Source organism: Puntigrus tetrazona, chromosome 10 (genome assembly GCF_018831695.1).
Source record: "Puntigrus tetrazona isolate hp1 chromosome 10, ASM1883169v1, whole genome shotgun sequence".
Classification (NCBI taxonomy): domain Eukaryota; kingdom Metazoa; phylum Chordata; class Actinopteri; order Cypriniformes; family Cyprinidae; genus Puntigrus; species Puntigrus tetrazona.
Genome location: NC_056708.1, coordinates 7,720,352 through 7,742,695, shown reverse-complemented (window position 1 = coordinate 7,742,695; position 22,344 = coordinate 7,720,352). Strand labels below are relative to the sequence as shown.

At 35.8% G+C, this 22,344-nt stretch overlaps 1 protein-coding gene across 1 annotated transcript in view; it reads right to left on the bottom strand.

Annotated features, from left to right (window-relative positions):
* The window catches only part of efnb3a (ephrin-B3a), a 38,224-nt gene that overhangs the window by 4,701 nt on the left and 11,179 nt on the right, over positions 1 to 22,344 (bottom strand). The window contains exons 2-4 of the mRNA XM_043250876.1: positions 20,168 to 20,463; positions 1,395 to 1,487; positions 1,173 to 1,235 (exon numbers count right to left, since the gene is read on the bottom strand). Of these exons, the coding sequence (XP_043106811.1) occupies positions 1,173 to 1,235; positions 1,395 to 1,487; positions 20,168 to 20,463 (452 nt within the window). The remainder of the gene's footprint in view (positions 1 to 1,172; positions 1,236 to 1,394; positions 1,488 to 20,167; positions 20,464 to 22,344) is intronic.

The following is a 22,344-nucleotide window of genomic DNA, read 5'->3' as shown; positions in this document are numbered from 1 at the left end:
TTTCGGCTTTATCTTCTACGACAAACATCCTGATAGTATTTAGATTAGATTCGATTTAATCCATTAGTAGCTTTGATTTTAGCCGACAATTTTGTCTTGTGTTTAGCTTCAACACTGCTGATTTCTCAAATGTTTACCTTATGGAGATCAACCAGTGCAGGCTAAGCCTCAGAGAAAAAAACAATTAAAATCAATTACAAAATGCACTAGACAGTGCATTAGCATGACAACAGACGCATATGCATATGGCATCAAGGTTAATGCATAAATACAGATGAAAGAAGTCCCCACTGGGATTTTTATCATAAAAATGGTTGAATTAGTATCTTTCTGAGCCTGGGTTAACATTTTTTGTTTTTAGTTATATACTATTGTACTATTTTATTCATTTTAACATGCTTTATTTTTTATTTAGATTTAATGCAAAATATTGTATCATTAAATTTGTTTTTAGTAATTTTACTTATTTTTTAAGTTTCATTTAATTTGAATTTATCATGCAATATTTATTATTTCAGCCTAATTTTAATGAACAAAAATAGCTTTTTAACAGTTTTCAATTCGTACGGAATTTAAACACCAACAGAACCTTCGCAAAAATCTTCTGTAGTTGAAAGTCTTGAAATTCAAAAGTCTTTTAAACACTTTGAAAATAAAGAGAAATTAAAGGGAATTCAAAGAAGCATTAAGTAACTGTTTCCCTCAGACATTAAAACAAAACAGTGTAAAAAACCAACCAAAAGAATATTTAATGAGTGTGTGTTATTTATGACATATAGAACGGTTATGCCTAAGTTCGAGTCTGACTTGGATCATGTACCCAACCCCTTTCCCTTCACTTTCCTATCTAGCAAAAAAGCCAATAAAAATAAACAATAAAAAATGAATATTTAATGAAGCAACCATTATTTCATTTACGATTGTCTGTCTGTTGCTAAACATTTTTTGCTCTGCATACTGCTGACACTGCGCTTCTGGGTTAGTACCTCTTCCAGGGCAAGGTTTCATAATCCAGGTGCAGTGCTAACATCTTTTCAAAATTACAAAAGTGAGACATTGCTTAACACAGGATTAAAAGTAGCCTTAATCCAGGGTTAAAAAAATCAGATGTTAATCCAGGGTTAAGCTCATAAGCAACTGGGAAAGTGTCCCGCATTATTTCTGACTGTTACCTGGGATTCTGTTGCTGGGACGGCCTGGATCAGGTTTGGGCTTTGGGGGAAGGCCATACGCAGCTGTGAAAGCAAAAAAAGGTATTTATTGATAAGTTCTCTTCAATTATGAACAGGAGCAAGTGCTTGCATGTATTAACACAATGTTTATTGATTTCTGACTCTGTTTCAGTGCTTAGGTTCAATCATTGATGTGTTTTTGGAGGTGATGTTGATACTCACTCTGTCCCACTTTGAGAACCAGCTTCATCCCTCGCGTCACACAAACGCCTCCTCTCATGCTGTCGATGCCTTCTTTTGTACCGTCAGAGGTAGCTTCGGAAAAAAAAAGCGTAATATCAATGTCAAGGTTCTTTCTGCATTTCCGTTGGTTTTGAAACGGCGGCTCACTGGAACTCTGTGACTCAATAAAACATTGGTTTATGACTCTTCTTTACTTCACAGCAATATGCAGCCTCTCACTCATATCAAGAAAAAAAACGAGCATAACTGCAATTTCTACGAATACAGGACACACTGGTGTCCCATTACTTTTAAAATGATTTATCGGACGCACAAATCCATATTCTTCTTGTGACGACTATGAGACATTTTTGACAGACTAACCTAGCATGAACGTAGCGTTTAAACAAAACGCATTTTCGTATTACACCTTGAAACTATCATTTTGGCAGGTCTCAACCGTCAAACAATTAAAATGACGCAAGTTTGGGTACGACCTATTCAAGTGGCATTCGTTTTATTGTAGTAAAAGTTTATTTTAAACAATACACGTTGTTTCAAAGTAGTTTTCCAGATGGAAAATTAGCTTGAGGTACAAGATTTTGGACTAACCATTTTACTTAAAAGTTACTCTATTTTACATTAAAATGTAATTGAAACGTAATTAAAAAAAATTCTAAAAACAACATTTAGCCATTTTCCGTTTCGCACACAATCCCGCGAAACCCTAGAAGTAATATAATTTGATTCACTTCTGCAGCATGAGGGGAAATAAATAAACTCATTCCATTTTTTTTTTTATTTTGAATGCATTCATTAAGCTCAACCTTTATAAACAACTCTGTTTCTGATGTTTGCTTAATGCCTGATTATACAAAACAAAAAAATCTCACAAATCAGGGAAGTCCCATTTTTTAACAGGGTTGGAAGCTTCACAAATCTTATAAGTTGACCAGAAAATAAACAGCTCATGTTATATTTAGTTTGACCTCCTGCAGCTGAAGATCAACATCTTCTGAATGCTCAGCGCTGCTTTCACTCACCATTTGTTAAAAAAAAACGACTTCATGTAATGAATGTCGTGCCCCTTTTTTTTTTTTTTTTTTTTTTTTTTTTACAGAGTTGTTTACTTTCTAATTAATTTAAGTTAATGTCAGTTTAATGAAGTTCAATTTTACATGGGTTTAATTCGGTCTTTATCCCTGTGGTGAAAAAACAAGTAAACCTTATTGTTCCCGATTAATTAAAAATGTTAACTGAATGAATTGCATTAATCGAATCAATGAAAATAAATTAAAAATCAATTTATTAAAAGAATAATCAACGTTTGCAGGACGTTCAAAATGAAGATTGTGTCGGTAAATTATTAAACGGAAACAAAAAGTTGCTTTGGAAGTCAATATGCTTGTTTTATTTCCATGTCAGGGCACATAGCTGTGAGTTTGTCACGGCGACTGAGGTGGTCGTCCACACAGGATGTGTTCCTGTATGCCAGGGCACTTTCTAGTATTGCTTCTTTCCTATTTAGTACTTGCTTCTCTCCGGGCTGCTTTGTATATAGGAAACTGTCTCTCAGGAATAACAGAGGCTCGACCGCAACTATGTTGCCTTTTAACCATGTATACAATCATCCCTCGGCACATACACACACACACACACAGTCTCTGAAACACACAGTCATTGCATCTTTCAGCCTTCACATTACTAAATATTTCATAGGTGAGGCGCCTCTCTGAAAAACTTGGTACTTTATCTATGTAAGTCTGAATAACTCAGCATCCAGGCACTGAATACTGCATTCAAACAATGTTCGAGCTCCATCCCCGCGGCACAAAGAGCTTCATCTTCAAACTTATTTTCCTTTCCAAATATAAAGGCAGTTCATGATGACAATATTGAATTCTTCATTGCAGAAACACTTTGTATTCGATCCATTCAATATTTTATTGAACCCCTGAATGACATACTGTAGTTAATCTGCACGCTTGCCCCATCCAAAATATCTCGATTATTACGTTCTTAGGAAAACATTATGGCAGGAGCACATGACGACGAGGGGTGCCAGCAAACATTCAATAGCTTTTCTACGTTCTTGAAAACAAGGAACTGAGGCTGGGCTCTGTATTTGCCGCTGGTTGCCAGCAAACATCAAAGAAAGTTTTGCAATGATGCTCGAGATGTAGGATATTTTTATTTTTTTAGTGAAGCTTGAAAAAAGGAACTGAGGCTATGGCAATGCATTTGCGGTTGAATAATGAAGTGCACTTAGTTTGACGTTATAAAATTGTTACATGAAAAGAAAAAATGTCTGTAAAATATTTCTTTAATTAACAGAATTCAAAATAGACAGTATTTATTTGGATTATTAATCTATTTTAAACAGTTTTTAGAAATGATTTTAAAATCACTTTTTGATAAATTAAATGCGTTGGTTTCAGCAGAATTTCTCCAATTAGTAAAAACGATCTTTCTACAATTTTAAGCTTTTGAGCTTAACATTATGTACATTGTCAGAATTCTTTAATTAACAGAATTCAAAATAACAGCATTTATTTGGAACAGAAATATTGTGATATTTTTGATAAATTGAATACAAGTGATGAATAGAAGCATTAATTATTAAAAACATCTTTCTGACCACACACTTCATGTTTATGTAAACAGTGCATTGATAATATTATTGGACATACAAATACACACACACACACACACACACACACACACACACACACACACACACACATATTTTGTATGTTTTTGTTGCTGCTGTTAGATAGTAATGTATTCTGGTAAAATGCCTTGCCCCACAGACCTCCATTATTAGTGCACTACACAATGATTTTCTGTGGCAATCGAAAGCATGACACAGGTGCTGGCCACGGAGCTCAACTTGAATTAAACCCAGGAAACTTCTTCAAAATTCATGAATTTCAAAACTTTGCAATTCGCCTCATAAAGGTCAAAAACATTACAACAAATTTATGTTAAAATCAAGAACACCGATGAAACCCTTGGATTTCATCCAAAGAGCCTCTTACAATAAAGCCAAATATTACATTTACCCAAAAACTGACTTAAATAAAGAATAATCTTCAGAGGATACACACAACATATAAAAGATTCACCCCCTCACATGTAAGCACACAGAAATGCAAACAAACACACACTCATGGAGCAAATCCAAAAACATGACCTTTTTAGTGCTCAAGGCAGTCATTAGTCAACACACTGGAGGTGTAGAAAAAAATGATTCATCACCTAATGGCTCTCATTGTGTTCCTCACCTCCCTCGCTCTCTCTTTTCTCCCTCTAGGGATGCAGAGATGTTGAGTAAAGGTGTAAAAGCTGAACTTGATGAGCAGAGAGAGGAACAGAGAGTTACCTAGGGTTGTCGTGGCATCAAAATGTCAGTAGTCACGGTTTCATGATTCCTGATGCCAATTTTGATAGCACATCAAAGACTAATATGCTAATGAACAAAACACTTTACTTGGAAAGCGAAATAAATATCTAATTACTAACAAATTCAAAGAAAATCTTATATTCGTCAATTAACGGATTAGGTCACTTCCAGATTAAAAAAATGTCCTTATAATTTGCTCACCCTCTTGTCATTCAAGAAGTTCATGTCTTTCTTTCTTCAAATTAAAAACATTTTTTTTAAGTTTTTGAGGAAAACATTTTACGATTTTCCTCCATATAGTGGACCTTAGTGTTGGCCAATGGATTGAAGGTCCAAATAACAGTTTCTGTGCAGCTTTAAAGGGCTCTACACAATCCCCTTATCTAGTGAAATGATTAGTCATTTTCGTAAAAAAAAATAAATAAAAGCGTACATACTTTTTAAACACAAATGCTTGTCTTGCACTAGCTCTGCAATGCGCATCTGTGACTTCACGCATTATGTAATCACATTGAAAAGGTCACGCGTGGTTAGTTCATCTGTGTACTCCGGTTTAAAAAGGTACAGTGGTGAGAAAAATTCTATTCCCATCTCATTTTACCTATAAGTTCAATATCGTCTAACATCATTGTTTCGCTTTTTTTGTAAAGGACGTTCGATTTTCCTTAGTTATGCCTACGTCATGCGTGACCTTTCCAACATGATTATGTAAGGCGAGCGGTTGAGTAAGTGCAAGATGAGCTTTTGTGGTTAAAAAGTATTCATATATGCTGTCCCTGGTGCACGATTTTGTACCTATTAGGTTCAAATACGTACGCTTTAAGTACTGATATGTATCTTTAAGGTACAAAAATTGACCCTTTAGGTACAAACATGTCCCTTCTGAAAAGCTATATATATATATATATTTTTTTTTTTGTAGAAAATGACTGATCATTTTGCTAGATAACACCTCCTTCCTCAGCTTAGATCATGTAGAGCTCTTTAAAGCTGCATTAAATCTACCACCTTTAACCTGTTGGTCCCTAATGAAGACCACTATATTGAGAATCTATCCAATGTTTTCCTTCATTCCTTAAAAATCTTTTTGTCTGAAGTAATAAAGACATTAACATCTTGAATGACATAGTCGTGAGTAAATGATCAAATTAGGAAAAATCAGCTAACTAACAAAACAAAATAAAAACATAGTAAAATACACGATTTATTGTTTAAATAGTTTAAAAGAGTTAGTTAACTATTTAAAAGAGTTATCCGTTTTTGAAAATAAACTCTTTATACACAAATAACAAGCAATAGAACCAAAAACAAAACAAAGGAAGAGCTTATTTGCAAAAATAACTCAAGTTTTTTTAAACAGTCAAAAAACACTTTTTTTAGGTTATTTTTTAACCTAGTGAAAAAAAATCCATCTGCGGTTTGGTTGAGTTTAATTGGAAACCACATTGAATAAACACGATTTCTGAGCATTGTTAAAAATGGGAGTTATCTGTTTTTGCAAATGAACTCATCAAATATAGAAATTAATTAAGTATTTGATTTGAAATTAAGTATTAATTTTTTCACATATCTAGCAGCAGTATCAAGTTGAAGTAATCATCTAGAAATTATATAAATACAAATAAATTAATAAAATCAATTGATTAAATAAATGCTGAAAATATATTCAGGTTGAGGTTGATTTCAGGTTGATTTCATTCATTTTTATTTCACAAAAACATTTGAAAACAGCTTTAAAACTGAGCTATAAATACACAGAGTCTGCAGTTTATCACTGACTTGGTACCAAAGTACCTGCATTTCTAACATCCCTAGAAGGAACCACGAGAAGAAAAAAAAAAAGGAGGAAGAGGGTGAGCGGAAAGGTGAGTGGGCGTAGAAAAACAGTAGTCTGGAAGGTTCTTATGATGGTTGTGGTAGACAAGAGGCCGTGGGTTTAAAAGGAAGATGAAAAGCAGACATGACACACACTGCAGTGCAGACTTTACAGTCTACATGTTCTCCCGAGCAGTCGAAAATCACAGACGAGAGAGAACAACGGATGACTTCGGTAATTGAGACGATGATCTGCGGTGATGTACAGAAAAGCATGTCTGGAGCGGAGATGAAGGAAAAAAACTGTCCGAAGAACATTTTGAAACGACCCACATACTGACCCGCTCCGCCCCTCTTCCAAAATTCCCCTGCCCCCTACACAACCCCCACCTGAGAAAGGGGATTGACCCACGATGACCAGCGATGGGAGCAACAACAGCTCGAAAAGATGGTTTTAACCCCCGACAAATAAGGCCAGCGGCCAAGTCAACCTTTTCAGCCCACTAGGAATTATCACAATCTGTTTGGGCTGCACAAACCCAGAGTAATTTTCCCTAAGTAAGCTCAAGTTCCTGCTGGCAAGAGGGCCTCCATGACCTCATTATCCTGCAGCTGTGCCAGGGCAGGCCTAAAGGGGGCAGCACGCAATATGAGACACACTGTGGGTGTGTGAGAGATTATGTGAGAACACATTCCTACATAGAGAAGAGGTCTTCCAATGACAGAAAATATCTCCGACCAAACCACAGCAGAGCGGGACTGTTCAAGGACACCTCGGGAAATCACTTTTGTAATGTAGCTCAGTGTGACATGGGGACATAGCAAATGATTTGAAAGTACGGGAATCTTTTCACTTTGCCTTATGAATGTTAATTAGCCGATGCAATATTGCCCATCTGATTTGCTGAAAGATAAACTCCTTTTAAAGTTGTTGTGGTATGTTTTTCAAGAAAACAATATTTTAGTTTTTAGGTTTTGCAGCTTTTCAGTTGATATATAAGAGATATATAAGAGGTTATTGATTCTCTTTGATGATTTTTTTTTTCATTCCCAACATTTTGGAATCGAGAAACAAAAAAGAATGAAATGAAATTTACTAAAGGTCAAACTCATAATGGACCTAATACCTCACCTTTTGACTGTGGGAATGCAATGAACTTTGGAATAGAGTTCAGATGTTCTGGTTTTTGGGCCTGCTGCTGTGATCTGCAACACATAAAGTCCTGTCATGCAGTGGATTGTGGTTAAACAAGTCTCTTTCATCTGCCGCTGTGCAGATGTGATGCACTAAGTGAGCGCGTTTATGAGGAACAGTTGTTCTATTGCTTCACTGAGCTGTGCAGTGATTGGATGAATGGCTTAAAAAGGATAGCTCACTCAAAATCAAGGTTCTGTCATCTTTTATTTACACTAATGTTGTTTCAAACCTTTCTTTGTTCTGTGGAGCACAAAAGATGATATTCTGAAGAATTTTCAATTGTTTTTAGACATATAATCAAAGTCAGTGGGATCCAAAACAACGCTGATCCCTACTGACTTTAATTGTATGATTTTAAATTTAAATCTTCAGTGATTCAGTTGTGGACCCACGTGGGGAGAGTAAATTATGATAATTTAAATTTTGGGTGAACTATCACTTTAAGTGAGCCATTTGAGGATTGGTCACTGAATGGATGTGACTGCTTTTAAAAACTCCGGGACAGTTTATACTTACAAATACAGAAATGATTTAGCATTTATTTTGAATGTGATTAATTATTTACATGTCTATATTAATATTCATATAATTTATGTTAAATACATAAATATATTTCATAAATATTTTTCTATATTAATATAAATATATAAATATATATGTACGTGTATGTGTGTACACATAAAAAATATACATAGCACACATACATATATTATGCAAACAAAAACTTTTATTTTCCTATTACCACATACTACCTAATATGATATAAACAAAACATATCGACTATTTATTAAAAAAGCCCTTTAATATGTTCCTTCCCAACTTCATGGCTGAATAGGAAATGTCACAAAGAAAAACAAACAAACTGCACTTGTCTAAAAATTTCACGGGGTGTTTAATTATGACCAATACCAATTTTCTTCTGCTGTGATTCTTTCATTAACGCCTCCAAGTCAAGGCTCAAAGAAAATCCCAAGCATCTTCAGCAGTAATAACAACATCATGGTGACGTCCGTCACTTCGGCTTGTCTTGAAGGCAGCATGTGACTGCCTGACACACACCGTGAGTGACAGACCGGTCCCTATGGAAACAGGGCTAAAATCCCACAGCTGTAATCTTAAATGTCATCTTTGGTGAGCAATTGACAGGTATTAACAGCTAATCCTGTCTGACATCCTCTCTCTCTACACACACAAACACACACAAGCACACACACTGGGCTCTCCTGTTTTAATGACTGACCCGTCCAGCAGCTCAGTATAGAAATGTCCAGACAGCGCACAAATCTGCGACCCCTGCGGTGCACAGAACTGAACGGCGACAGGGACATAACTCAGACTCTTCTACTATCACAACAGCAAAATACCAAACCATTTCTTTAACAAGGTCATAAACTCACAGCCAGAGTAATAAATCCAGCCACAACTAATGAAACAAGATATAACTCGCTCCTGGTTAACTGTGCTGTCCAGGCCTGCTGCTTCCTGCGGATCAGACGAGAGATACTTTTAGGTGGCAGATCTTCTGTAAAGGGCCTTGTAAACCTGGTTAAATAACTACAGGAACTAGTCAAAAATTCAAGCGAATCCCTGCGTTTTGTACTTTCAGGGCATTTTCATGAGCCAACATTAAGAATTATACATCTAAACGCGCACATATAATAGAGAGAGACAGAGAGAGAGAGAGAGAAAGATAGGGATTGAGATGAGATGAGTAAAAGATAGAGCAGCATGTGGGAGTGAAGGACAGTGGATGAGAAAGGTGAGAGGCCACAGTCTAATTTAAGAGAGTTTAATATAAGGGAAAAGATGAGAGAGAGAGAGAGACAGACAGAGGCAGTTGAAGCATCTACAGGTCATATTTTATCCTAATAATGAAAAGAAAGAAGGACTATTAAGCTTTACAAATTCTCACCACCATAATGCATTCATATGTTTTATTCGAAATTTCGTATAGAATGGGTTACTCTTGTTAAGAACACAGAAAATAAGCATTTTTATTATTTTTATAATACTATATTACTATTAACTATATAGTATTTGTTATTAGGGAGGGGGATTTTAACAAAGTATCATTCACTGTAATATTTAATTCGCTGTAAAATCCAAATAAAATAATATTATTTTTTTGGATTGTGACATTTTCATAACTAAAGATACTCATTGCTTTAATAAGGCTTTTGAATATTATTTCATTTTGAACGATGATTCATTCATTGCACTTTTTTTACTTTCCAAAAAACTGTAATTATGCTGAAAATCTTGCTGGTCTTGAACATAGTATTATTATTATTATTTTTTTGTTATTTATGCCACTTGTTATTTCTTTATTTTATTTTTATGGAAGGCCAGACAAGACCCGGACAGGTTCTTGACAGGTTTCTCCAAGGTACAGAGAAGTGAAGCGAGAGCGGGAATGACTCCGAGGAACAATCTGAGCGAAACAAGAGTGAGACGGTAAAGGTTTTTCTAGGTCATGTTCATGTCAATAATGTTTGGAGGAGCTGGAGAGAAGAGGACGAGAAAAGCAAGGCAGAAAACGGATCTACTGTCGCACTTTTAAACAGCTTTTAAAGCGCAAGCACACCTGTCAATCAGAAACAGACAACAGCAGAACCCGCACACACTACCTGTCTAACATCAATGCCGCGTTTATACACACTTTCAGACAAAAAAAACCCACACAGCGAACTCAAACTGCATATTCAGCAGTGTGAAATCTCTGTCCCCGTGTTGGAGGTGAGTATATGATGCATGTTTGAAGAGGTGTGGAGAGGCACTAACAAAACGAGAACTCGTTTTGCTCTGCGATTCCTCCTCCCTCATCCAAATCCCAATGCGGCCCCATCACCAAAACCCTGTACCACAAAGAGCCCAGATAAAGACACATTATTGAGAATCAGCCTGCTGAAATAACGCGCTCTGACATCTGAGTCAGCCCGCAGCAAGCAGCGTGGAGGTGGGGGGGGGGACAGTTAAAGAGGAGGGAGACGGGAGAAGGAGAGCGAGAGAGAAAAACTCTATGAACTCTGCGCTGATGAGGTACCGCAGTAGACATCGCAGATCTCCACGGATCTGCCCACAGCTTGATGCGGACTAAAGTGCTATACATTAACGTCATGAAATATGCATATTTTAGACAGCAGCAGTCCTTATTCATTGCCAGCTGACAGCAAACACGGTTCTGAAAGCGTATTTATAATTAATGAAAGCATCATCCCTATTGCCGAAAACCTTTTTTCAAGGTTGAGATTTCCTCTAAATCTGGCTGATGTGTGGAAATTGTTTTAAACATCGTAAACCAGAGGAAAACCTGTAATCTCCTTGGGGAAAAAAAAAAAAGAACGTGGATAATTTATTCAGTTTTTAGGCATTCCACTCAATTTGACTAGTATAAAATGTGTAATATGAGACATATCTAAAAGAAACCTTGAAACTTTTCCATATGCATGATAAAACAACCTGGGACAGTTTCTGTACTCTGCTGTCTTTAGAAAGATGTGCGTGTGCCTATATAAGTATCAGATATACATTAAGCACTTCAGCTTGGAATTAATTACAGTGCTTCCCCACAAACGTCTGTGATTAATTCAGCTTAAAATCTGCTTTACTTACGACGGCATTCAAACGTTTCTGTGTAGATAATATCAGCTTTTATTTTTGGTCTTGACAAACTTTCAAATACATTATTGTTCAAAACTTTGTGGCCAGAAGGATTTTTTTTAAAGAAATGAATACTTTTATACCGCCAGGCTGCATTAAATTCATCAAAAGTGACAGTAAAGAGTTTTACATTTGTTCTACTTTGAATAAATGCTGTTCTTTCATCATAGTTTCCTGAAAAAGAAAGTATGACGTTTTCACAAAGCACACAACCGTTGAGAACAATCAGAAATGTATGTATACTAGAATGATTTCTGAAGGGCCATGGCACTGAAGACTGGAGTACTGATGCTGGAATGTTGTTGTATGCTTGAATCTGATTGGCTGACAAATGTAGTAAGGTGTGCAATTGTTTTCAGTATTATCAGAAACAATTTCATGTGGATTCTTACAACCTACAACAGCAAAAGAACCAAAACCCTTAAAGTCACTGACCAAGCCAATAAATATAGCAAACATCAGAAAAAAAATTCCAAATTACTTCTATGATTTGCCACAAAGTCAATAAGCGAAGTTATACAGAAACAGATGAACTTACATTTTAACTATAAGAGATACTGTTGTTGAACCATGTTATAACTAAGGCAAAGGAATTTCACATCACTGATCTCTCTTTCTCTCTCTCTCTCTCTAATGACTTTATTATGAACTGTTTATGCCTCCATTGCTATATGATGTTATAGAATTAGTAGAATTTTAAGGACAAAATCCTAACAAATGTCCTGAAATACATCTGAACAACATTGGAGGTGTGGTTACCATAGACTAAGCATCATAATTGACTCCATTGGTCCATTGAATTATTAGAAAATAACATCACATTGTGGCCACATCACCACCTTGAGTATGCATTATTTTTCTAATAATTAAACGGCTAGATGTAAATTACATTTTATATATGAATAGTTGAAATAAAAATTGGACTGTGTCCTATGGTGTAACAAAAAAAAAAAAAAAGCACACACAAATAACATGAGAAAAATGTATCTTTATTACAAGTACCACGATAGTGCTTTATCCTTAATGTTAAAGGGTTTTTTTTCTCAAAATTTTTCTATCACACCATAGGACACATTGATATGTCATACCCATATACACTCACATTTAAGACAAAAAGTACACATTTTGAAAAACAGTTGCATTTTTTTAAAATGTACATTCATAAATGTAAAATATGAAGTTCAATTACAAGGAATAAAGTGTCATTTAAGAGATAAATTCAGCAATCGTGTGACAAAAAGTCACACTGTAAGACGTAAATGATTGAAGAAATGCTTTTATATCAGATACATTACGATTCATCAAACAGTTGGCTACTTTTATACCAGACTAGCGGAATAATAAAACTGAGTAGTCATGCAGTATTTGCATAGTGATTTGAAACGAGTATTCTATCTTGCATTTAGCCATCTGAAACGGCAATTCATGTGTTTTATTCACAGCATGTGCGTGCTTGAATGTCGTAGTGCCAAAGCACCTCTATATTATAAATATAATAAATTATATATATATATGCAAGCAATGTTATTATTTTTTTGTTCTGGAAATGCAAATCTAGTTATTTTAGTGTCACGTTTTTGTATACTACAAATATTCTAAAAAAGAAACAATGGATATATCTTCATTAGCATACGTACTCCATCTTCTCCGAGATTACATCGAGGCACTGATCTCAGAGCTGGAGTTTTTGAGCATTGGCTCAGGTTCACCTGCAGTGTTTCCCTGTATTTTGGCACAATGCAGTCTTCACTCCATTTTAACAAGATGCCAAGTCCCCGCTGGTCAAAAATGGCCCACAGCATGATGCTACACAAGCATACTTCACTGCAGGTATGGTGTTTTAAGGTGTAGGCAGCGTGAGCTCTGCACCTTTGAATTCTGTTCAAAAGCTCTGCCTTGGTCTCATCTGACCACAATATCTTTCCTAGGTCTGCATTAAAAAAAAAATTTCTCTCCCAACATGGTTCTTTCTGAGTAATGGCTTCTTTTGTACCACCACCCCATGTAGGCCAGAGCTCTTGATATGATTGACTTTATATTTTATTCTTGGTTATTGAACTCTGTGGCTTCTTCAAAGCCCCTGTTGGCCTTTCACAACTCTCCTTCTTCAGAGTTTTGAAGAACAAGCTTTCTACTCAATGTCTGGTTGGTTTGATATATCTTGTACTTCATGATAACTAAAAGAACAATGGCTTCTAGGATATCCATAGACTTAGACGTTGTTTTATATCATTTGTAATTCAGTCATGATGAAAATTTATTTAAAACAGCACCTTGAGCACAATATAGCAGGTCTTTTAAAACCTTCGATGGCTTCAGACTTGGAATATAGGGCATAAATTGTATCTACTACATTTATGGAGATTTTTTAAGAGCACTGGCTACTCTCAGTCATCGTCCATCTCGTTTTCTGGTCAATAAAGAGGAAATTCAAATGGATTGGACCCATGAATACAAATACAAAGGCGCTGTATGTCGGAGGAGGGCTGTCTCTGTCTCTGTCTCGTTTCCTCTGAGGTAATTATCTTAATAGGTTGACTAATAGCACCTCTCAGAAGTGTGTCAATGGTCTGGGAGGGATGGAATGGATGGGATGTGGAAATAGAACCTGACAACACACACAGGGCCCAGTGAAACTCAGTCTCAACCAAACGCGAGAGAACCTACATCAAGAATCAGTCCTGCTAAGGTCAAAAGCCATTAAAACTCACCTTGTATTTAGGCCACAACAATATGCCCTAAAGAATAACATGTTTTTGAAACATCTTGTTTTCAGACAATGTACTGCAGTCTGGAAATGATGCTTCTCGAGTGTTGTTCCAGTCATTATTTTTAAGTAGGAGGTGGGAAAATTCAGAGTTTCAAGCTGTGTGGAACGTAGCATAAGTATAAACAAGTTAAAAACATCTGCCAGTGCAGTGCATTTTCCTCAAAAACAAGTATTAATAACTTATGCAGTGTTGCTTCTGAAGTAAATTTGTCTTGTTTTCATTTATTATTTTCTAAATTGCTTGAAAATTACACTAAAAAACAAGCCAAACAAGACTAATTAGAAGTCTTTCTTTGCTCTGTATCTAAATAGTTGTTTTCATACAGACATGTTTCGGATTGGCAACTGTATTTACAAAACAGGCATGACTTTAAATTATAAATTAGTCTGTTCACACAAAAGTGAATCTGTGAGAACAAATAACCTAGGTCAGGCTTTCTTGTTTCCTCTTTTGTTCTCATGATAGCTGTAAATATCACCTCTAAGTACAGCGATTGAAGTAAATATCAAAGATAGTTTCTACAATTTTATTTATTTTATAAAAAAAAAATTTGAGACTGGTTACAGAAGCTGGTTGTCACTCACGTCAAGACTTAAACTGTTCAAATGTTTTGGGTACAGTAATTTTTATTTTTGAGAGAAATTAATACTTTCATTTAGCAAGGATATGGTCAATTGTAAGTAAAGAGGTTTCTAATGTTCTATTTAAAAATGTTTTAAATGTATCATGGTTTTTCACAAAAAATATTAAGCAGCACCACTATTTTCAACATTAATAATAATAATAACAATAATAAGTAATCTTCCTTGAAAAGCAAATCAGATTTTTAAAAGATCATGTGATAATGAAAACTGGAGTAATTGCTGCTGAAAAATAATATACATTGAATAAAATGCAGCCTTCATGAAGATTCTCAAACACACACACACACACACACACACACACACACACACAATCTTACCAACCCCAAACTTCTGAACAGTAACTCTGTAACTTTGTTTATTGTGCTGGTATGTGAGTGTAGCCAGTGTGTGTTTATATTCAATATTATTTCCATTTCTACTCCTCAGAGCCTTCACCTACATAACCATCCGATTTCCTCATTCTCTTTCTCTCACTCCATTCTCTCCATCCGTCCCTCAATCCCTTCATCTCCTCTCTCCCAGTCTCCAGTGAACAGCTGGTGAGGAGAATTCCCACAATCCCTCACACCATAATCTCCCTCCCTCTGCTCACACGTCCATCCATCAAAAGAGCCTTTATTCACCCCTGCTGCTGTGTGTGTGTGTGTGTGTGTGTGCGCTAGGTTATGTCGGATGCCACTGTGTGCATTATATCTAGCTGTGTAGAAAGTTTAATAATGTACAAATCAAATTAAATGAAATAAACGCCAACCACAGTGTCCGTGGGGCTTTTACGAAGATCATGTGTTTGTAGGACTCACTTTGAAAGGTTCTACTTTTACTCAAAGTCAGGTGTGGGTTTGTTTGTGCGTTTTTATGTATATGTGTGCGTTTTTGTGCACTTAATGACTTTAAGCGCAGCTGCAGATGCCAGAAGGTTAATGAATCACTGTGTTAAACCGTCTATATCCCATTAACCTGAGACCTACAGCGTGATCTTTATCAGAAGAATATTAGCACACACACACACACACAGATCGCTCAGATCAAGCCGGGACATGCAGAAATCGAAATAGAGCTGGAAATTCAAACGGACACATTCACAGGGATAAACACAGACTCTACGCTGTGACACACACACATGGTACACACACACACACACACACACACACACACGTTTACACACCAACTGTAGTGTGGCACGGGGCTCTGATTGCTGACCTAGTTTGGGAGGGACCTGTCACTACTCATAGCCATCAGATGGCAAACTCACTGGCTCAGCATGGCAGACACACACAAACACACAACCACAAACACTGAACTTTGGAACTCAGAGAGCAGTGGCATCTGTGTGAAATTAAATATACGGTTTTAATTTTGACATGGCTTCAAACTGTGCAGCAAGGTATGCTAAACGTTGCCGCTTAAAATACGTAAATGTTATGGCATGTTAAGTGTGCGGACGAGCTGGGAAAACCGCTCACATTTCTACAATGCAAGTAAGTACGGGGGAGCTGCAATGTAGTGGGTTGCAAAATGGCATCCAAGCATTAACAACAAAAACATACCAATTTAAGCAACTGAGTGATATTAATTGAGCACATGCTTACTATATGGTTAGGGTTTGGCTTAGGGTTATTTGCATGTAATGTGCAAAAAGGACACCTTAAAATACCTTATTATTTAATTGTAATTAAATATCAATATACAAAAAATAAAATCTTTTTAGTAAATCTTAAATCTAAATCATGTGTTAAATCTAAATGTAATTAGAATAAGCGTTCAAATTCAATATAGTCTTAAATCTAAACCCTAAATGCAAGTACAAATCTAAAGCCAATCTAAATCATACATCTAAATGCAAATGTTAAATCTGAATAAACTAGTGATAAACCTAAATGTATCTGAATCTTACATTTAAAAATATTAATTCAAATTGTAAATTTGAGTCGTAAATTAAAATCTTAAATCCAAAAAAACAAAAAAAAAAAGAAATGTGTGATTTTAAATCAGAACCCTAATACAAAATTTTAAAGGGTTAGTTAACCCAAAAGTAAAACTTACCTCTCAAATTTGTCTCATGCTCAATTTGTACATATTTTATGAAGTGAATAATTTGTACAAACCTGTATAACCTCACTCGTACAATTCTGTACGATTTGTCTAAACCCTAGTGTTTAGGGTAGTTTAGGGGCGGGTTAGGAGTAGGTCATTCGTACAAATTCATACAAATTGCCAACTCGTAAAATACATATGATTTAGCAGAAATTTGTACAAATGATCCACCTTGTAAAATATGTATGAATTGCCGTGAGATCAGGCTAGATTTACTCACCCTTGAGGCATTCTAGGTGTATATGACTTTCTTCAAACAAATCCAGTCAGAGTTATATTAAAAAAAAAAAATTCCTAGCTCTTCCAATCTCTGTCATTGCAGTAGGAAGGTGTCTTTATTTGACATGTTTTGGACTGTTGAACAAAGCACGCACATCCATAATAAAACATCCTGTAGCGAATCCATGTGCTTTTGTTAGAAAAACATCCATATTTTTAGTGTGATTAGTGACGAACGTTGAGAGAGAACAAAACATCATTAGTGAGTATTAGGGATTTGTAAAAAAAAAATTAAAAAAGCATATAATTTCAATATAAACCTCTGCTCTTGTAAACAAACTCGCGAGACTATCATATTTCAGATGGATATTTATTTTTCTAACAAAAATGCAAGGACCACATGAGGCCTTTAATCTTAATTTAAAATCTAAATGTAAATAGTTTAATCAAAATCTTAAATCTACATATACATTTATGTCTTAAATTTCAATTTAAATGATGTTGCTCTCTTGTAGACAATGTATTTTCATAATGATTATAACAGGAGTGCTCTCATTTTGCTGCATTGTGCCACTGGTTTGCAGTATCACACTGTGACATCAAGGTAGGGGTGGTTATATATATGTACACACACACACACACACACACACACACGGTTGGGGTGGGAGTGAGGTTCATCTCTAATATTTCAGTTTAACCTTGATAAATAAACCAACAAGACCTTTTCAATAATTAACAACCCTTTACCACAAGTCTAATCCAGTGTGACAAACACACACACACACAAACTCTGAAACTCCAAAGTCGAAACGAGTAGTTGTAGCGCTGGCAAACAAAACCATACATGTAAGTCTGTGGTAATACACTTTTAATTTTACCATTAACTCACACTCATGCAACGAGGCAAGCACTCACCCAACTATTGTGAATTATTGACTATGCGAGAATGTGCTTTGGAGAATATGGTGGTAAAGGGGAGGTTTTGGAGAGGGATTCTAATGCAGTGGGTTTTTTGAGCGCTTTTTAGGGTAAAGTGCTCCCTTGGGAACTCAGTTAGCGCCCAGTGATCAAAGTTTTGACAAAAGAGCTCGGAGCGTTTGATACACTCTGATACACACTCAACAGGGAGAAGATCTCAGCTTCAAACAGTGCAGATCACAGGGGAAACAAGCACCAGCTAAAAGCATCACTCGCAGCCTCACACAACAGGACGAAACCACAAAAACCTACACTAATAAGCAGCGCTTTTATCCTATATTAAAACACATAAACGGTTTACATCCGTGATTTATGACAGTGCAGATACGTGGATATTTGGGCAGGGAATTGCACGGTGTGTATGTGCTCGAGTGTGTTTGCTATTGGTCGGGCTGTTGTGTCTAGCTGCTCTTAAATGCCCTTGAGTCTCACAGGCCCATTACAGCCAATTAAGATCCACATAATCACAAGCGTGTGCAAAACCGCACAGCACCCAACGCTCCGTCTTTCTCTTTCTCATTACAGGCATATTGTAGAAATTAACAACTGCCAACTTAGGTTAATTAAAAGTGATTTCCCTAGGGAACAAACAGGAACATGCACACATATTTCGTTTTATCGATGGTTTCATCTTTTGGTGGAGAAACTATGAGGTAAATTTGACGGGACAGAACCCCTGCGGCTGTCGTGTGGTATTATTGCACTTGGGTAATTAGCAAATATTCCCTAAAAATGTTTGTCCATTTTAACGTTTTTATAGTGGAAATGATCACTTTATTTTCTTTCATCTTAATTTTGGGGATTTAAAGTCTATTTTTAATATTTAATAATATGAATCAGGGGTCTCAAATTCATATTAACTTGCAGCTATTAATTCATACATACAGTATAAAATCAAGTTGGCCTTAACTACTATGTACTTAAATGTATACATTTATATTAAATTAATAAATAAACCTCAATTAGGAGTGTCAATGAATGGTAAGAGACGCGGGAATAGATCGGGATATAGTGGTGTATTATACATATACTGTTCAGTTTCTCACACAAACTGATCGTTTGGTGTTTTAGGATATCAGTGTATCGTCACGAGCCACAGGGTTTGATTTGGATATATCTGAGCATATTTTTTTTACTCTAAAAGATTGTGTGCCTATCGACTTGCACTATATGACTAACAGACAGCATCACTTTGAGTTTAAAGTCTTTGTTGGCGTTCTACTGAAGAAACAAAGTCACCCATATCTCAAATTTTCACTTTTGGGGGGAACTATCCCTTTAACCCACCTTTAAGCTGTGCTTAATCTTACCTCTATCCCACCTTCATAGCAGGAAAATAGTTTTGCGTTACAAAATGAACACAATTACTACACTATACCTATTTTTTACGGAAGTACACAGTAGTTAATCTTTTACAAAAAAGTTTGAGAAAGGTCATGTGCTATAAAAATCCTACAAAAAACATTTTTACGAACCATTGCATGTGATATTTGCTCCCATAACTCATTAATATGTGGCCACTTTTCCCACATTTCAGTGATACTGTGACTACATTATTTTCTCTTTCCCTTGTTTTGTGAGTATTTTGTAGTCATTTGCTCCCTCATTTAAATGTGCTTAAAATGATTAAACTACAATCAAGAAATTAGTGCAACATGGCCATGATTTTACTTAAAACGAAGCAAACTAATTAAACTGTGAGAATAATCTTTTTCTGTGTGTCTGAAAAAATTGATTCGTGGGTTGGATGAGTGGATAAATTATTTGTAATATATAACGTGGGCATAAGATAACACAACATGTGGGATGAGTTTGGCCTGTGGGCTCATAGTTTAAGAAAAAAACATTACGAGGCTTGAACCTGCCTTAAATACATGATGCTAACTTCTGCGTAGTTAAGTGGAGAGATCAAAAATATGGATATTCCCACAAATAAATGCTGTCGCCCAAAACAGTACTATATTGCGATATTGTTTAAAACACACACTCACCAATGATGTAATAGTCTCGTAAGTTCTTGAATTCGTGACCCCACAGGTTGGGCGAATACTCCTGGAACTTGATGGTAAACCTCATATCGCTGTTGGGTTTGTCGCAGGTGAGCAACAGGTTCGGGGCGCCCATCACCTCACACCTGTCGGCTTGCTCTCGTGAGGACACCAGGTACAGTTTATAATACTCATACTCAGGAGGAGAGTTTGGCCCTGATGGACTCGTGGCAGGACAAACGAGGTCCAAACGATCTCCTATTTGAGGGTAGAGTATGTAGCCCCTCTCATCTCCAAACCTGTAGAATCAGAGAAAGAGAGATGAAGTCTGAGTGACAGACAAATGAGAATGAATGATTGTTTCCATGGAAACTGAGATTGACAGTTTGATATTTGCTTGCGTGTACGTGCATATAAAACCGCAAGTCCTGTCTGAAGCTGAAACTGCCCTTTTGTTCATACTTTTTTTTACTCCAAATGTAAACATACATGCCCTTTGGTTCAGGAGAGTGTGTGAGAGGGCATATGTGTGGTTTTGCTTGCCAATGCGATGAAAATGAGCATATGTGGCGATAACGCTTTGCCTACAACAGTAAAACCCGAAATTGCTTCGATTGTGGGGACGAGTCAAAGGCAAACCTGTATGACTCTGCTCTGTGAAAACAAAAGAATCATACTGGTCTGATGTTATCTATAGTGTTATTTTAATTTATGTTTTTCTGCATTGCATGTTGGTTCTGGAGAAGCGTTGTCTCATTTCACCGTATATTGTTGAAATCATAATAAAAGCCTACTTGAATTGTGATAAATGGAGACTATCAAGCTGCAAAAAGGACACTAAAAGTATCATAAAACATACTACTTGTGCACTCAATTCAAAGTCTTCTGAGGTCATACAACTGCTTTATGTGAGAAACTGAATGAAATTTCAAAGTCATTATTCATCCCTTCAGCAAGATGTTAACTGCTGTGTCCGGATCATTGAGTCAATGAACTTGAGAACTTGATCATTTTCATACCTGAATTAAACATTCAGACCAGGGGCTGAATTCAAGAAAAACTTCTTAAAGACTTTAAGAAATGGCAAGAAAGAATGTTCCAACGTAAGAGCAATTTTTGACCAATTCATACTGCCAAAGACCTGCTAATCGACTTAAATAAAAATAACCTCAAAGTCTGTCTATTTGCAACGTTTGCAGATAATATTCGTTTGCAAACAGTATGAAAAGTAGAGCAGAGGAAAGGAAAAACGCATTCTGTGGGAAAGGCCCCTCAAGAAATGTTATATACAAAACAGCCATTATTATATTCTGAAGTTAGGAAATAAAAATTAGCTGTTAGGAAGAATTTCACTCTTCAGAATATTTTGGGAATGCAGCCCCTGGTTTGTTTACAATGGACAGATTCATTTAAAATGAGCTCAAAAGAACGACAATTCTATTACAACGCTGTTACCCATGAACCTACTAAAGTAATGGAGAATTATGGTACTTTTTTCTATTGTGGAGCTTGGCAATCCGTAGTACTTTTTATACTTTAAAATAATGTCCGTCATATGGATTTAAAACTAAATGTAAATTTTTTGGAAAATATTCCAAACAAATTATTGGAAAAATCCCACTGACAAATACTAAAAGTCTTTATGACAAACTTTTTTTAAACTAAATAAATAAAGTTCGGTATAAAACCAACTAATCAATAGAAAATGCAGACCTTGAAAGGAAACCAAAAAGTGTATGTGGCGAGAGCATATCCAAATATATAATGCTTTCATAAAAATGTAAATGAGCATAACAAAAAAATTCCTCATTTTTCATATTTAGTGTCCCACAGAATATGGATCTGAAACAAAATGTTTATTTTGGATGGATTTTTAAAGTTAAACAAAAAATGCAGTAAGGATTCTGTGAGGCTCAATAAGATTCCAAAATAAAATAAATAAATCAAACTTGGTATAAAACCAAGTAATCGACATAAAACAAAGACCTTGATAGAAAACTAAAAAGTGTAGGTGACAAGCGCATATCCAAATATATGAACACTTTCATAAAAATGCAACTGAGCATAAGAAACAATTAATCAGTATTTTACAGTACATTCTCAGTCCAACCAAGGCCAAAGCTGAAACACAGCACTTAAAAGCTATATACCTTCATCCTCTTGAGAAAAGAAAGCTCTAG